General features: G+C 44.2%; 1 protein-coding gene across 14 annotated transcripts in view; it reads right to left on the bottom strand.

The window, feature by feature from the left end:
* BACH2 (BTB domain and CNC homolog 2) overlaps positions 1-14,604 on the bottom strand; it is a 367,290-nt gene that overhangs the window by 6,481 nt on the left and 346,205 nt on the right. For all 14 annotated transcript variants that reach the window (XM_015136935.3, XM_077999657.1, XM_077999656.1 and 11 more), the window contains one exon: positions 5,139-5,345. In XM_015136935.3, the coding sequence (XP_014992421.3) occupies positions 5,139-5,345 (207 nt within the window). The remainder of the gene's footprint in view (positions 1-5,138; positions 5,346-14,604) is intronic.

Genomic DNA, 14,604 nt, shown 5'->3' with positions numbered 1-14,604 from the left:
ACTTAAAAGATACATATTCAGGGAGCCCAGACAGGGGCTTCTGCCGCACCTCCCATCTGAGCAGCCCATCCAGACGGGCTGCTGACGCCAACATCTTCCCCAGGACACCTCTTCATTCCTCTCCAAGGCCCAGGCAAACAACCAGCAAAATTGTCACCAATCAGAAAACTTCGGAGTCAATGTTTTGGTTTCCCAGAATTTGGGGTTTGCAGAGAGTTAAGTTAAAAACTCTCAGTCCCAATCTTGTGATTGAAAATCTCCCCCAAATGTATCAGGTTGCCATTTTTGAAAGGCAAAAATCCACCATTCCAACTACATGACATTTTGAAAAAAGCAAAACTATGGAGACAGTAAAAAGATCTGTGGTTGCCAGGGGTAAAGGGGGTTGAACAGGTGGAGCACAGAGGATTTGGGGGCAGTGAAAGCCTCTGTATGACACTAGACTGGCGGGTCCATGTCATTATACATTTGTCCAAACCCACAGAATGTACAACACTGAGAGTGAGCTCTAACGTAAACTACGGACTTGGGTGATGATGATGTGTCAGTGTAGGTTCATTGACTAACATGTGTACACTTTGTGGGGGATGCTGACAGTGGGTGAGGCTGTGTGTGTGGGAACAGGAACATATGGGAACTCTCTGTATAGTGTGTTCAATTTCGCTGTGAACCTAAAACTGCTCCTAAAAAAGTAAGCCAGGCTGGGGTGCAGTGGCTCACACCTGTAATCCCAGCACTATGGGAGGCCAAGTTGTGTGGATCCCTTGAGCTCAGGAGTTTGAGACCAGCTTGGGCAACATGGCAAAACCCCTTCTCTACAAAAGATACAAAAATTAGCCAGGTGTGGTGGCGCACACCTGTAGTTTCAGCTTCTTGGGAGGCTGAGGTGGGAGGATCACTTGTGCCCAGGTGGTGGAAGCTGCAGTGAGTGAGATGGTGTCACTCACCCTGGGTGACAGAGCGAGACCCTGTCTTCCCCTGCCAAAAAAAAAAGTGTATTAGAAAAAAAAAACCCCAAAAAAGTCATCAGCAATTTCCTATGGTTGCCTAACATATGGAGTTTCATATAGAACCCAACATCACGGGCTCTCTGGCCTTGGTAGCAGAGCAGACTGAACAGGAGGGACCCTCTCTAGGACAGCCGGGGTATGTGCAATGGGTCTGGAGCAGCGATTCTCCCAGACTTGGGAAGGGAGAAGGAAGGATGGAGCCTGAACCCTTGCGTACTAGCCCAAAGTTCTGAGATGTTCTTCTCCTTAAACAAAATCCTACACATGCTTTTGTGTTCCTGAAATTCACCATCCCAACAGAGATGACTTCAGCAACAGAGTGGAGACCAATTAAGGTTTTACCATCAACATTTGTGGGAAGGGGGCTGGGCGTGGTGGGTCATGCCTGTAATCCCAGCACTTTGGGAGGCAGAGGTGGGTGGATCACCTGAGGTCAGGAGTTTGATACCAGCCTGGCAAACATGGTGAAACCCCGTATCTACTAAAAACATAAAAATTAGCTGGGCGTGTTTGGGCATGCTTGTAATCCCAGCTACTCAGGAGGCTGAGACATGAGAATTGCTTGAATCGGGAAGGTGGAGGTTGCAGCGAGATGATATCACACTACCGCACTCCAGTCTGGGCGACAGAGCGAGACTCCATCTCAAAAAAAAAAAAAGAAAAATTGCGTGAGGGTGAGGGGAGGAGATGGGGTTCCATGAGGCACACACAATGAAGTGGATGAAGAAAAGGGGCATCTGAAGCAGCATGAAGTCAGTTCTCACCAACCCTTTGCAAGCTCAGGCAGGAGAAGAGGATGGGAGAGAAAATGAAGAGGAGAAAGGGAGGAGCAGGCATGCGACACGCACAAGGAACAGGTCTCCGACACGGGAACTGCATGTGCCGTAACATGAACGCAATCTGGCAGGCGGCGTGGGCATGTGTGTTGGAAAGACAGATTTATACCAGGAAAGGGCACCTGCTAAAATATTTATAAATTTATCAAGAAAATACATTTTAAAAAGGAAAAATAAACAGATGTAGAAGTGCAACTTGAGAGAAATACATTATGCGAGTTTGCAACAGCTGAGTGGCGGGTGTGTGGGAGACGACGTGGGAGTAGGGAGTGAGTGCAGGGCCTGCTGGGGACTGGGCAGGGAGGGACTGGGGAGAGGTGGAAGCTGCTCCATCCACCAACGCCATCCCTGCCAGGACACTGCATCCCCGCCACAGGGTGGCAGACAAGAAACAAAACACATCTGGGATGTCTCCTTGGGGAGAAAACTTGTATGGGTGGCTGTGCAACCTGGAGCTCTCCCCTTTTAGTACAGAAATCTGCAAAGTGAGGGGCAATACTGCTTGGGTGCTGGGAGAGGAACCCCAGGATCATTCTGCCACATTGCCCTGGCCAAAGCACTGACCCCTCCAGGCCTACTCATTTGTTAAATGTTCCATGCCACTTTCTAGGAGGAAGAAAATGAGGTGCTGCGTGTGACAGCAGCAGGAAAGACAGTGTAACTCACGCCTCGGTTAAAACCATGAAGCTCTAAGTCACACACGCACACTGACGAGTGTGTTCTCATTCAGCACCGAAACACAGCGCATTATTTAAGGGATGCCAAAAAGTGGTTGGAGAACTAGATGATGCTCTTTTGGTTTTTTAGTTGAAAAATGCTGGCAAAGTGCTTTAAATATCTACCTGGTCTGTGGCTTGGATTTTGTTTGTTCAGTATTACAACACTACACTAAGCAGAATGCGAATTACCAAAACCAGGCATTTCTCAAATGTGGGTGACTGAAGTTATTTTACTACCTTAAGAGGAGTGCAGGGCACTATAGACATGTGCCTAGGCCCCTGTAGACTCACACCCAGTGGACTTAACTACCTAAGCCCAGCAGGCTTTCAGAAGACCCACACTCACCAGCAGGAACGTTGTCTCCTTATGTGATTTAAATTAAATTTTGTTGTTTAACAAAAGTAAATAATGTTAAAGAAATATTTGAAAGAAGAAACTCATAATCCCCTGAACTGAAAAGTCACAATATCCAGCAAATTTTAGGGCAACAGACGTTTTCTTGACCCCAGCAATGGGTCCAACACTGGATATTCAGAAATGATCAAGTCACTGTCTTTGTCCTTGAGGAACACGACAGTTGAGGGCTGGGGGCTGGGGAAACAGACATATGTGAAGATAACTCAAGAGAGTAAGTGATAAGCACTAAGCCAGAGGTCAGATCAGGGTTCCATGGGCAGGTGCCCAGCCTAACGGGGGACTCAGGAAAGGGGCTTCCTAGAGACGTGATGCATAACCTGACTCATTCATTCAGAGATGGGGTCTTGCTATATTGCCCAGGCTAGTCTCAAACTTTTGGCCTTAAGTGATCCTCCTGCCTCAACCTCCCAAAGTACTGCAATTACAGGTGTGAGCCATGGTGCCCAGCCATGACCTGACTCTTAAAGAACAAAGGAGATAGAAAAAGTAGAGGAATGTCCAAGACAGAGAGGAAATGGTGTAGGCACAAGTGCAGAGATTGATTTTATCAGGGATCAAGTCCTAGGAAGGGAGTGGATGGTGACACTGGAGAGGCAGCTACAGACTGAAATACAAAGGGCAGGAGAGGTCCTACTAAGAAGCTTGGACTTTCTTTGTTGGTGATGGGAGCTACTAAAGACAGATATTTTCCCTGGTTGGTGAGTGTCAAAACAAAAAAAAAGAGAAAACACAAAACAACAACAACAACAACAACAACAACAACACAAAACCCTGAAGTCCAGGGCTATCTTGATAACATATATCCTGTGCTTTTCTAACATCTCATCCTTGCGCTTTGATTCTCATCAGCTGGTGGCTCACCACGAGGCCAGAGGGTGCTGCGAACAGTCTGAGGAGCCACACTTAGATCATGACCACACCATGCAGCCTCCCTCTTCTTCAGCCTGACACAGACATGGCACCTGAGATGAGTTTCTGTTATTTGGTGGCAGAAAGGTAGAGCTGAAGGAGGTTGAGTTGGTTGCCTTCAAAGCTACAGTCAGGAGCCAGAGGTCACCTGGATTTACTTTCTGTAGCTTATGGCTGCTTATCAAGGAGAAGGGGTGGGGGCACATAGCTCTGAGTATATGGGGGAGCCTGGGAGACGGGAGTTTGTTTTCTGTGACAAAACACTCTCAGGCACAGGGATGGCTATGACAGCCACCTTGAGGCAGAATTGCAAAAGAAAGGGCCCTGGGGCTGCAAAGGATGCCAGGAGATCATCTCCTGAGCAACGGCCCCGCTGCAGGTAGGCGTCCTATCTCGAATCCATTCTCTTCTGTCAGGAGGCAGGAGAAAGCAGTGGTACAAGACACGATTTGGAATCAGACACCTGGGTTTGCATTCAAGTTCTACCAAGTACTGGGAAGTTACCCAACCCTTCTGCATTGCAGTTTCCTCCTCTGTGAATGGGGATAAAGGAGTGCCTAAGTCATAGCGTTAATGTGAGGATTAAATGGGATCATCCACAAAAACCGTTTAGAAGAATACCTGGTCCATAAATGCTCATAATTAACATCAGTTATTCATTTATGTTTTTGAGACAGGGTCTCACTCTATCACCCAGGCTGGAGTGCAGTGACGCAATCTCCACTCACTGCAACCCCTGCTCAAGTGATTATCCTGCCTCAGCCTCCTGAGTAGTTGGGATTACAGGCACACGCCACCATGCCCGGCTAACTTGTTGCATTTTTAGTAGAGACGGGGTTTCACCATGTTGGCCAGGCTGGTTTCAAACTCCTGACCTCAAGTGATCGACCTGCCTTGGCCTTTCAAAGTGCTAGGATTACAGGTGTGAGCCACCACGCCTGGCCAACATCAGTTATTTTCACGTTGGATGAAAAATAAAAAAGAACTACCTCTATATGAATAATGACTGAAGGATATAAAATATTGACACACTATTACACATCTGCGTGTGCGCACACGTGCGCACGCACACACACACACAGAGCAGATGTAAAGCTATTACTTCTGTTGAGAAACTTGTTAAAAAATAAACTCAAACTTCCCCAAAGGATGACTCTTCTTTCTACTTTTCCAACTTTCTTTGCTGTTCCTTTACATTGGTCCTGGTCACTTCCGGTTGCTGATCACAATGGATGGGCCAACTCACCAATTTGCGGATTTCACATTCTAAATTCTGAATACAGTCCAGTTTCCTCTTGCGGCAGCGCTGGGCCGCGATGCGGTTCTTGCTGCGCCGTCGGACATCATGAATGAACTCTAACTGTTCTGAGGTTAGCTTGTGCATCTTAATCATCATCTGGAAATCGTTCCTTGGAAGATCTGTGATTTGATCTACAGGAAAAGGAAGTTTTACCTGAAACCAAGAATAACAGAAAATGATTATGGCAGCTGGATTTTAATTCTGGCAGGCGGAACATCAAAAACGATACAACCTCCTTTTTACGATGACCAAGTAATATAGAAACTACTGAAAGCAAGCAGTGATTACTTATTTCCTGTTTAAGGACAAATAAGATGTAATAATAACAGGATAATAAAAGAGAATAAGAACACACATATTGTAATGTTATTGTCTCTCAGATTTTTGAAGCAAATGGCATGAACAATATTGGAAAATGTTTCATTTTTCATTGATGAAGCACTTTTGTAAGAAAGATTCCAGTTAGTTGAAATGTACTTCCATAAGACCTACAGCCTAACTCAATAAAATGACAAGTTACAGGGAGATACCACATAAGGACATATCTAAAGCACCTGGATGAAGACAGCCCCACATATCCTGAAGATGCTGGAGACACAAAAAACCCAGTGTGATTCTCAGTTACAATAGCATATGGGAGAGAGGAGAAGATAACTTGGATAGGCTTCACCAGCATATACTAAGAGTCAGAAGAACCAGACTTTCATCCTTCTCACCAGACCCGAGACCTCAGACTAGCTACTCCACCTCTCTGAGATTCAATTTCCTCATCTGAAAAACAGGGCATTTAAAAAAAGCCATACATTGCTATACAAGTGTTGGGCACTCTGGGACTTTATTTTCCAATGAAATGTTGACATTCCTTCATCAAAAGGTGAGATGCATTTTCCTGCCTTTTGACCAACAGAATGCAGCCGTAGTAATGGTGTATAGTTTCTGAGGCTAGGTCGAAAATTAGCTGCCATGCCTCGAGGACATTCAAGCAGCTCTGTGGAGAAGCCTATGTGGAGAGGGGCTGATGCCTCTAGCCAACAACCAGCATCACCTCGCCAGTCATGTGAACAAGCCACCTTGGAAAAAGATTCTCTAGCCCCAGTCAAATCTTCAGTTGAGTGTAGCTCCAGTCAACATCTGACTTCACTTTATTAGAGATCTTCAGCAAAAACTGCTCAGATGGGCCACTCCTGATTTCCTGATTCACATTCACATTTCTCACAGAACCTGTGAGAGGTGTTAAGTGATTACTATTGTTTTAGGTCATTAAGTTTTGGGGTGATTTATTATGCAACAATAGACATTGGATGTAGGTACTTATCAGCAAAATTCCAATTCTTGACAAATTCCAATTCTTGACAAATCAAGGCAAGTAAGTATTATCTAAAGCGAGGACATCAGTCTCCTGAAGGATGGGTTTGTATCATTACTATGTTGTTAAATGATTGCTTATATTTCTCTTTTTCTTTTTTTTTTGAGACAGGGTCTTGCTCTGTTATCTAGGCTGGAGTGGTACGATCACAGCTTACTCTAGCCTTAACCTCCTGGGCTCAAGCAATCCTCTTGCCTCAGCCTCCCAAGTAGCTGGGACCACCATGCCCGGTTAATTTTTTTTTTTTGTAGAGATGAGATCTTGCACCAGAGGGGGTGGGGGGGAAGACAGAGATTAGGTCTCGCTATATTGCCCAGGCTGGTTTCAAACTCCTGGGCTCAAGTGATTCTCCCTCCTCAGCCTCCCAAAGTGTTGGTATTACAGGTGGGAACCACAGTTCCTGGCCTGAAATATTTTTCTTTTTTGAGAAGGAGTCTCGGTGTGTCACCCAGGCTGGAGTAGAGTGGCGCGATCTTGACTCACTGCAAACTCCACCTCCTTGGTTCAAACGATTCTCCTGCCTCACCTCCCGAGTAGCTGGGATTACAGGTGTGCACCACCACGCCCAGCTAATTTTTGTATTTTCAGTAGAGATGGGGTTTTGCCATATTGGCCAGGCTGGTCTTGAACTCCTGGTCTCAAGTGATCTGCCCGCCTTGGCCTCCCAAAATGCTGGGATTACAGGGGTGAACCACAGTGCCTGGCCTGAAATATTTAAGAATAGCAACCAGTGCAAAAGATTGCATGAAAGAGCTTCAAGTGCGGAAGGTGAGCAGCAAACCACTACTCTATCTCAAGAGCCTCCCTGGCACCCATGAGCTGACATAGGCTTGCACCTATGAGCGGTCTGTCACTCCCCTTCCTGAGGTTCTTGGGGATTCAGCAGCTTCTGGGTGCAGTCTGGTCCCGCTTCAGAAGCTCCTGGAATAAAAAGGTTGCGTGCTGCCAGGCTGAGAGATGTGTGGGTTAGCTCAGATTCTTGTTTACATGCGCGTCTGCTCTGGATGAGCCAGCAGATGGCACTACAAACCTAAACTTCCTTCAAGCGCTAGCCCAGCCCTGTCTAATACAAACAACACGAGCTACATTTGTGATTTTAAATTTTCCAGTAGCCACATTAAAAGAAGTAAAAAGAAACAGGTGAAATGAGTTTGAATACTGTATGTTATTTAACCCAATAGATAAAAATATCTCCAACATGTAGCTAATGTAATTATTAATAAGATGGTTTACAGTTTTTTTTGTGTGTGTGCTAAACTTCCCAAATCCAAAGCACATTTTATCCTTACAGCGCATCATAATTCAGACTAGCTGCTTTCAGGGGCTCTACAGCCATGTACAGCAAGTGGCAACTGGACAGTGGCACTCTAGGAGACAGAATAAATGGACTCAGTGAATCCCAGCAGCCAGAAAAACACACGGGTCTGGGCTGAACTGATCAAAATGCTCTTGGGTGAAGAAACTAACCCTCAATAGTGTTCAGATGCTGCAGGGTTAAGTCTGTGTTCTTCAAGGCAGTGAGGATGAAGACGTTTGATCCTGAGCCCAGGTTTCTTTGGTTGCATCATTTGCAGGCAGACACGAGTCCTGATTGCTGGCACATGTGGCTAGTCAATTCCCATGTACAAAGGCAAACGTATGAAATGATCATTTGACTTTTCTGTGGTTGGGTGCAAGCTCTTTGCCAGGTTCCATCACAGTTCCGAGCTTGTTACGTGTGGCATTTACTGAAGGTTCCCAGTGGGTGCTCTGATTCAACTTCCACCTGGTGAGCTCTGTCCCATGACACTTTGGTCCAAGAAAGCAAAATCGCAGTAGGGCCCATGACACCACCGTCGGCTTGGTCCTGTTCCAACTGCTAAAGACAGGCAGCCAGGACAAACAGCTCCTTGTAACGGGGTTGGGAAAGGCCTTCGTCCATGGGGCTGTGTTTGCACAGGGCTTCTAATGATATGAAAGAATGATTTCCCTTTAATACCCGTTGGATAACTAACAGACACTCTGATCCTGCACGGTGTCTCCGGAACACAGAGGTCGGTCTGTTGGAGACGCGGATGTTCCAGTGCAGCAGAGGTGGTGGCGCTTTGCGGGCTTGTGGAGTTTTCCCTCTGCTGACAACAAAGCCATTCTGCTTCTGCTCTACATGTGTTTACTTACTCTCAGAAAGAAGATATCCCTAAGGTTCAGGCTACAGGGAAAGTCAAAAGGACGTCTATACCAAGAGCTACTGTATTTAAATCATCCAGACAGTGAATATAAAACACTAGGGGAATAGGAGGGAGGGTTGCCAGGAAAAATGAAAAATCAACAATGCTAGTTTCAAAGTCCTCGAGACAAAAGGCCATACAACACTTCAGCAGAGCTGCTGCAACACAACCTGCTTTTTAAAGAGGGTCAGAGGAAAAGGTAATAGTCAACTGTAGACTTTCTTCCAGGTGAAAAAAAAACCCAACTCACTTGTTCCTCTTTACAAGTCTCGGTTCCCCCTCTAGCAAGGGAGGACTTATGTTCACTAACACACGGGGGTCTCTGAGGTGTTCTCGGACAGGCACGGGGGCGTGGGCAGTGGGGGGACTTGACCACATCCATGTGTTGTTTCCTGAGTAGTAAGTTCCAAGTCAGGGACATCTTGTCTGGAAATAAGGAGCAGCCACTGACTCTTTGGTACCGTGGAGGACATGCCTCTCCCAGGCTCTTGGCACTCAAAACATTCCTCAAATGGGGCTGAGGAGTAAAAGGCGGCCAGCAGGTCTTGGAAAGTGAAAACACATCAAGAAGGTTGCGGCCCACCTCTTTTCCTTCTAGATAATTATTCTGAGCCAAACAGGCCCAGTCAGGCTTAACATCTTACTGACTGTCCCTCCACACTCACTCCTCCAGGATCTCACTTCGCAGCAGTGGCTTGGTTTCCTAAATAGTCCCAACACCCAGTGTGATGAGGTGAAGAGTCCTGGGAACTGTCGCTACCATCTCAGTCACCCACACACAGCTCCGGGCATGCAGGCTGCGTATAAGGGGAAGTGCAGGTGGGATTCACGGGCGCCACTCGTTAGCCAGGGGTCCACCACTTTGGTTCTCAGTAGAGACTCGGAGAATCAGGGCAGCCACTGAGTCAGCAGGCCAAGGGCCAATCAGGGCACCACAGGCCTGTGCCATCGTTGGCACAATAAGCTGATTTTATTCAGCCCAGCAAAGTGTTGACTCTTCTCCCCTCTGGAACGCAACAGGAGGAGCAGGACTTGAGGTGGTTTTTAGCACAGTACCTGCCCTGTCCTGCTAAGCATGGCTACAGGAGCGTTAGTTCTTCTGGAGACTCCAGCTCTTTTTAATTTTTTTTTTTCTTTTAGAGACAGGATCTCGTTCTGTTGCCCAGGCTGGTCTCAAACTCCTGGCCTCAAGCGATCTTCCTTCCTTAGCCTCCTAAACTGTTGGGATTATAGGCGTGAGCCATCACACCTGGCTAGGCTCCAGCCCCTGAGCAGTCAGTAAAATAGATGGTCCGTGCAGTGTGCCCAGGGATTCTCAGGTCCGCCTGTGATTTCTGGACAATACATGGAACCTACATATGTCTCTTTGAACGCTGTCTGCACCGACGAGGCAGAGGGGAGACTGTAGGCTGGGCCCCGGGATGCCGGTGCTTCCTTCTCACCAAACAGAAATCGGCTGCATTATTTCTCTTCCCTGCCAACAGCCACGGCCATTCTTCAGCCTAAACCATCATCCCCTTCCTCCCCGTTAAAAGGAAACATTGAAAAATTATATAAGTATTATATAATTATATACATTATTCTCTAAGTATTATATAAAATTATGTATTATATAATATAGCTTCTTTCATAAAATATAGGACAAAAGAAGGGAAAAAAAATTCTCATCCCCAAATGATGACTCTCTCGCTCTGGTAGAGTTCCCCATGATCTTTGTTTTCCCTGTATCTTTTTTAGGAGTTGCAATCAAGTGGTGCTGTATCTATCTCACCCAACAAACATTTTGCTTGCCTAGTGTCTCTGGTTTGCTGGGTGAAGTTTACTGGAAAAGCAGGATGTAGCTGCAAATTTTGCAGAAAAAGCCAGAAACAAATATTTCCTCTAGAAATCTCAGTGGAAGACTAGTTTGTTAATATTTTTTCCTATTTCATTTCTTGGTTTCATTACCTGATGTTGACTGAAAACTACAGAAGTAGGGTCACACTAGCATGATACCCTGAGGCACTGATGGTGTGGTCAGCTCTCCAAAGTCTTTAACACCCGTACTCTGAGGAGACCCTCAGATCCCAGGGAGATGTCGAGGGAGGAAGCAATATGCCCACTGGACAGATGATTCCAGTGCTGCTGGAACCAGGACAACCAGCTCAGTGCTGGGCAGATGGCAATGACAAAATCTCCCCTCCCAGGTGAAAAAATGTGTCCCGCACAATTGTCCTTCCATGCTCTCTTCTCATGGTCCAGTTTCTAACACAAATACAGGACACCTAGGATTCAGTTGTGATACTTCAATTAATTAGCTGTGTGATCTCAGGCAAGTCTTCGTTCTGTCCTAAAGTTCTTGGAGGATCTAGGAGTCAAAGGGAGATAACGCCTGCTCTGCTTAGCTTATAGGGTTGCTGTGAAGAATACAACTGGATGACAGGTGGAAGTGCTTGGGAAAGTTTCAACTGCCTAATAGATACAAGGTATTATTATTTCTGTTTATCAGCTCTATTTATCTTTGTCACATGGTTTCATCTTACAGACATGTGCTTTGGAATTCCAGACTCTCACAATGTTCTAGACAACATAAAAACACTGTTTTAATTAGAAATATGGCTGATTTCTATGCTGCCCAGCAAGGTTTCTTTTTATTAAGCAGACCAATTACAGACACTTCTAAAAACATGCCCGATTCACCAAACCACAAAAATGATTGTACAAATTTTACATACAACATGTGTCTCAAAGTCAGCATTTGGGTGGGAAGAGTTAAGAGTCAGATGGCTCTTTTGTACCATTTCCATGTTTTCTCTGGACTTTATCTCTCTTCCCTTCTCTCTGTTTCCCGCCCCCTGCCTGCCCCCAACACACTCTCTTACCTCTCATACACTTTTATCCCTCTCAATGTAAAACATGTTAATAAAGCAAGTCCAATGAATCCATACTTTTGACTGTGCAAATAAACCCTCTGTGGTGCTTCTTTACTAAAATCTACAATTAAGTAGAAATGGTCCAGCTACAAAGCTGTCTTACTAAGAAGCTTACTACTTTGGAAAATGACTGTGATTTTCTATAATTTCCAACATTTAAAAACAAACCTATAAACTATAATGAGATAAACCATAACTACTTCACACCCACTAGAGGGCTTTAACAAAAAAGATGGGCAATAACAAGTGTTGGCAAGGATGCAGAGAAACTGGATCCCTGATACATTGTTGGTGGGAATTTGAAATGGTATAGCCACCTTGGAAACAGTCTAGTAGCTCCTCAGAAGGTTAAATACAAAGTTATATGATTCAGCAGTTCCACTCCTAGGAATATTATGAAAATAACTGAAAACAAGTCTTAAAAAACTTGTCTCAAATGCTCACAGCAGCATTATTTATAATAGCCCCAAAGTGGAAACAACCCAAATGGCCCTCAACCAATGAACAACAAAATGTGGTATTGGTCAACAAAATGGATCAACATAATGGAATATTACTCAGCAATTAACAGGAACAAAGGACTAATACATGACAATATCTCTGGTGAGTACATCAATGGCAAAGGTAAACCTTCAAAGTATTATGCTAAAGTGAAAGAAGCTAGACACAGAAGGCTACATCTTGCAAGATTCTATTTATACAAATGCCCCAAACAGGTACATCCACAGAGACAGAAGGTAGATTACTGGTTGCCTGGGGTTGAGGGGAGTGGGCAATGAGGAATAACCACTAATGGGTACGGCATTTCCTTTTAGGGTGGTGAGAATGTTTTGGAATTATCACAGTGGTGATGGTTGTACAACACTGTGAATATATCAACAACCACTGAATTGTTCATCTTAGGGTGAATTTTATGGTATGCGAATTATGTCTTAATTTAAAAGATAAACCTACATAAAATTCAAACATTACATACATACATAGAAATGAAACTTTCCCTACACTCCTCTTCAATGGTGCTCCAGGTTTTTTCTTATTCTCTATACTGATTTCATTTATAGGGTGTGCATATTCAGGAAACAAACTAGGACCTTGTGCATACTGTTTTGTGATTTTCACTTAATGTGACTTGTTCATTTTTTTTTTTTTATTGGAAGAGAAAAATTCCCAACCTGACTTCTTAAGGAATATAGCAAATCCAGAAGTCATAAAAAAAGACTTATACCTTGACTACATGAAACTAAAAAAACTTTTATATGGGAAAAGGTACAATAAATAAAGAAGCAGACTAAGGGAATATCCAAGCAACATTTATGAGAAAGGGTTAATATTCCTAATATTGGGGAGTAAGATTCCTACATGTTGATTTAAACAATGCAAAAGAAAATATGGGCAAAGAGGTGAACCAATAATTCACAGGAAATGAAATATCAATGTTCAATACACACAAAACAACATGTCAGCTTCATTAGTAGTCACCATTTTTTGCCTATCAAATTGGCAAAAATTAAAAAGACTGGTGACAACTAGTATGGGCAAGAATAGGGGAAACTGGACATTCTAAGTTGTTGGATGAAATGTGAATTGCTACGACGTTTTGGGTAGGTCATTAGGTAGTGTTTAAAAAATGAGCACAACATTTAGCTCATCTATGAAACTAACCCACAAAAATAAAAGCACCACTACTAACAGTATGCTCACAAAATGTTTATTGCAGCCATGTTTATCAGAGGGAAAAACTGAAAACACCTGAAATGTCCACTGATAAGTGACAGATGAATGAACTACGATTTACAAGAACCAGAGATACTAGAGAAACATGTCTTGGCCCTATGTGATTGACCTACAGCCATGTGGATGGTAGACAGCTATGTGAAAAAAGGAAGCTGCTAACTCTACAATATAATGCCATTAAAATAAAACCCAAACCCATAGAGAGGTGAATATATATTTGTATATTATTGCAGGCAAAGAGAGAGCCTGTGAAATTTGATGTGTTTGGGGCTGGGTACGCTGTGTTCTAGAATTTAAAAAAGAGTGTCATTTTAAGAAGCTGATTATTGATAAAGGATAATACTGTGCTAATTTGATCTTTCTCGAAGCTAGGGAACAGTTAAGAAGGAAATGATTGTGAGATGGAAGGGCTGCTTAACATGGTATAACTACAACATCTCACATAATATAAGGTATGTGAACACTTTTCTTTTGATCTAACATTTTGGCTCCCTACAGGGGTGGAAGAAGAGAGATTGGGAAAATGCACGTGAAGTATTAGACTGGTGTCTGGCAAGGGGTGGAAACTCCTGTCTTCACTTCTGACTCTGGTGTCTCCTTGGGGTTCACTTGAAAGAGAAGGCACCTGGATCTCATAGGAGAGCAGGGCAGAATCAGCCCAGCAGATGCTGGCTTCTTCTGATCAGTTCAGGAAAACAAGTTTTGACTTGTGGAGAAGGATCTGCCTTGAGCACTATTACTGGGGATAATACTTCAACCAGGGTCAAAGTAACTCCCTAAAGCAGGTTATCAACTCCTTGAGCAGCAGTCATGGCAAGCCCCTGAGACAGTTCTTGGAAAGCTAACCTCCTCTACTCTAGGAAAATTAAGACGTAAAATTGGAGAAAACCTTAGCTTTACTATAACCGTCCTGTCCGAACTGTACCACTGAGAGGGACTATGATTTCCAAAATGGCATACAGCTGTGGTAAATGTCTCTTCTTTCACTGTTCAGGAATGCAGAAGATGGATTCTTTTTTTAAAGGTAAAAATAGGAATATTTTTAAAAGTAGGGGTATTTCTCAAGGGGGGAAGGCTAGTCCTGTTCGTGACTGTTTTACAGGTTGAATGAGTCCTCCTTTTAATTGAGTTACTATTTTTAATTCTAAGGTAAACAACTGACACGGCTCCAACACAGAAAAAATACATGTGTT

Source organism: Macaca mulatta, chromosome 4 (genome assembly GCF_049350105.2).
Source record: "Macaca mulatta isolate MMU2019108-1 chromosome 4, T2T-MMU8v2.0, whole genome shotgun sequence".
Classification (NCBI taxonomy): Eukaryota; Metazoa; Chordata; class Mammalia; order Primates; family Cercopithecidae; genus Macaca; species Macaca mulatta.
This window is presented reverse-complemented; position numbering and strand designations above follow the sequence as displayed.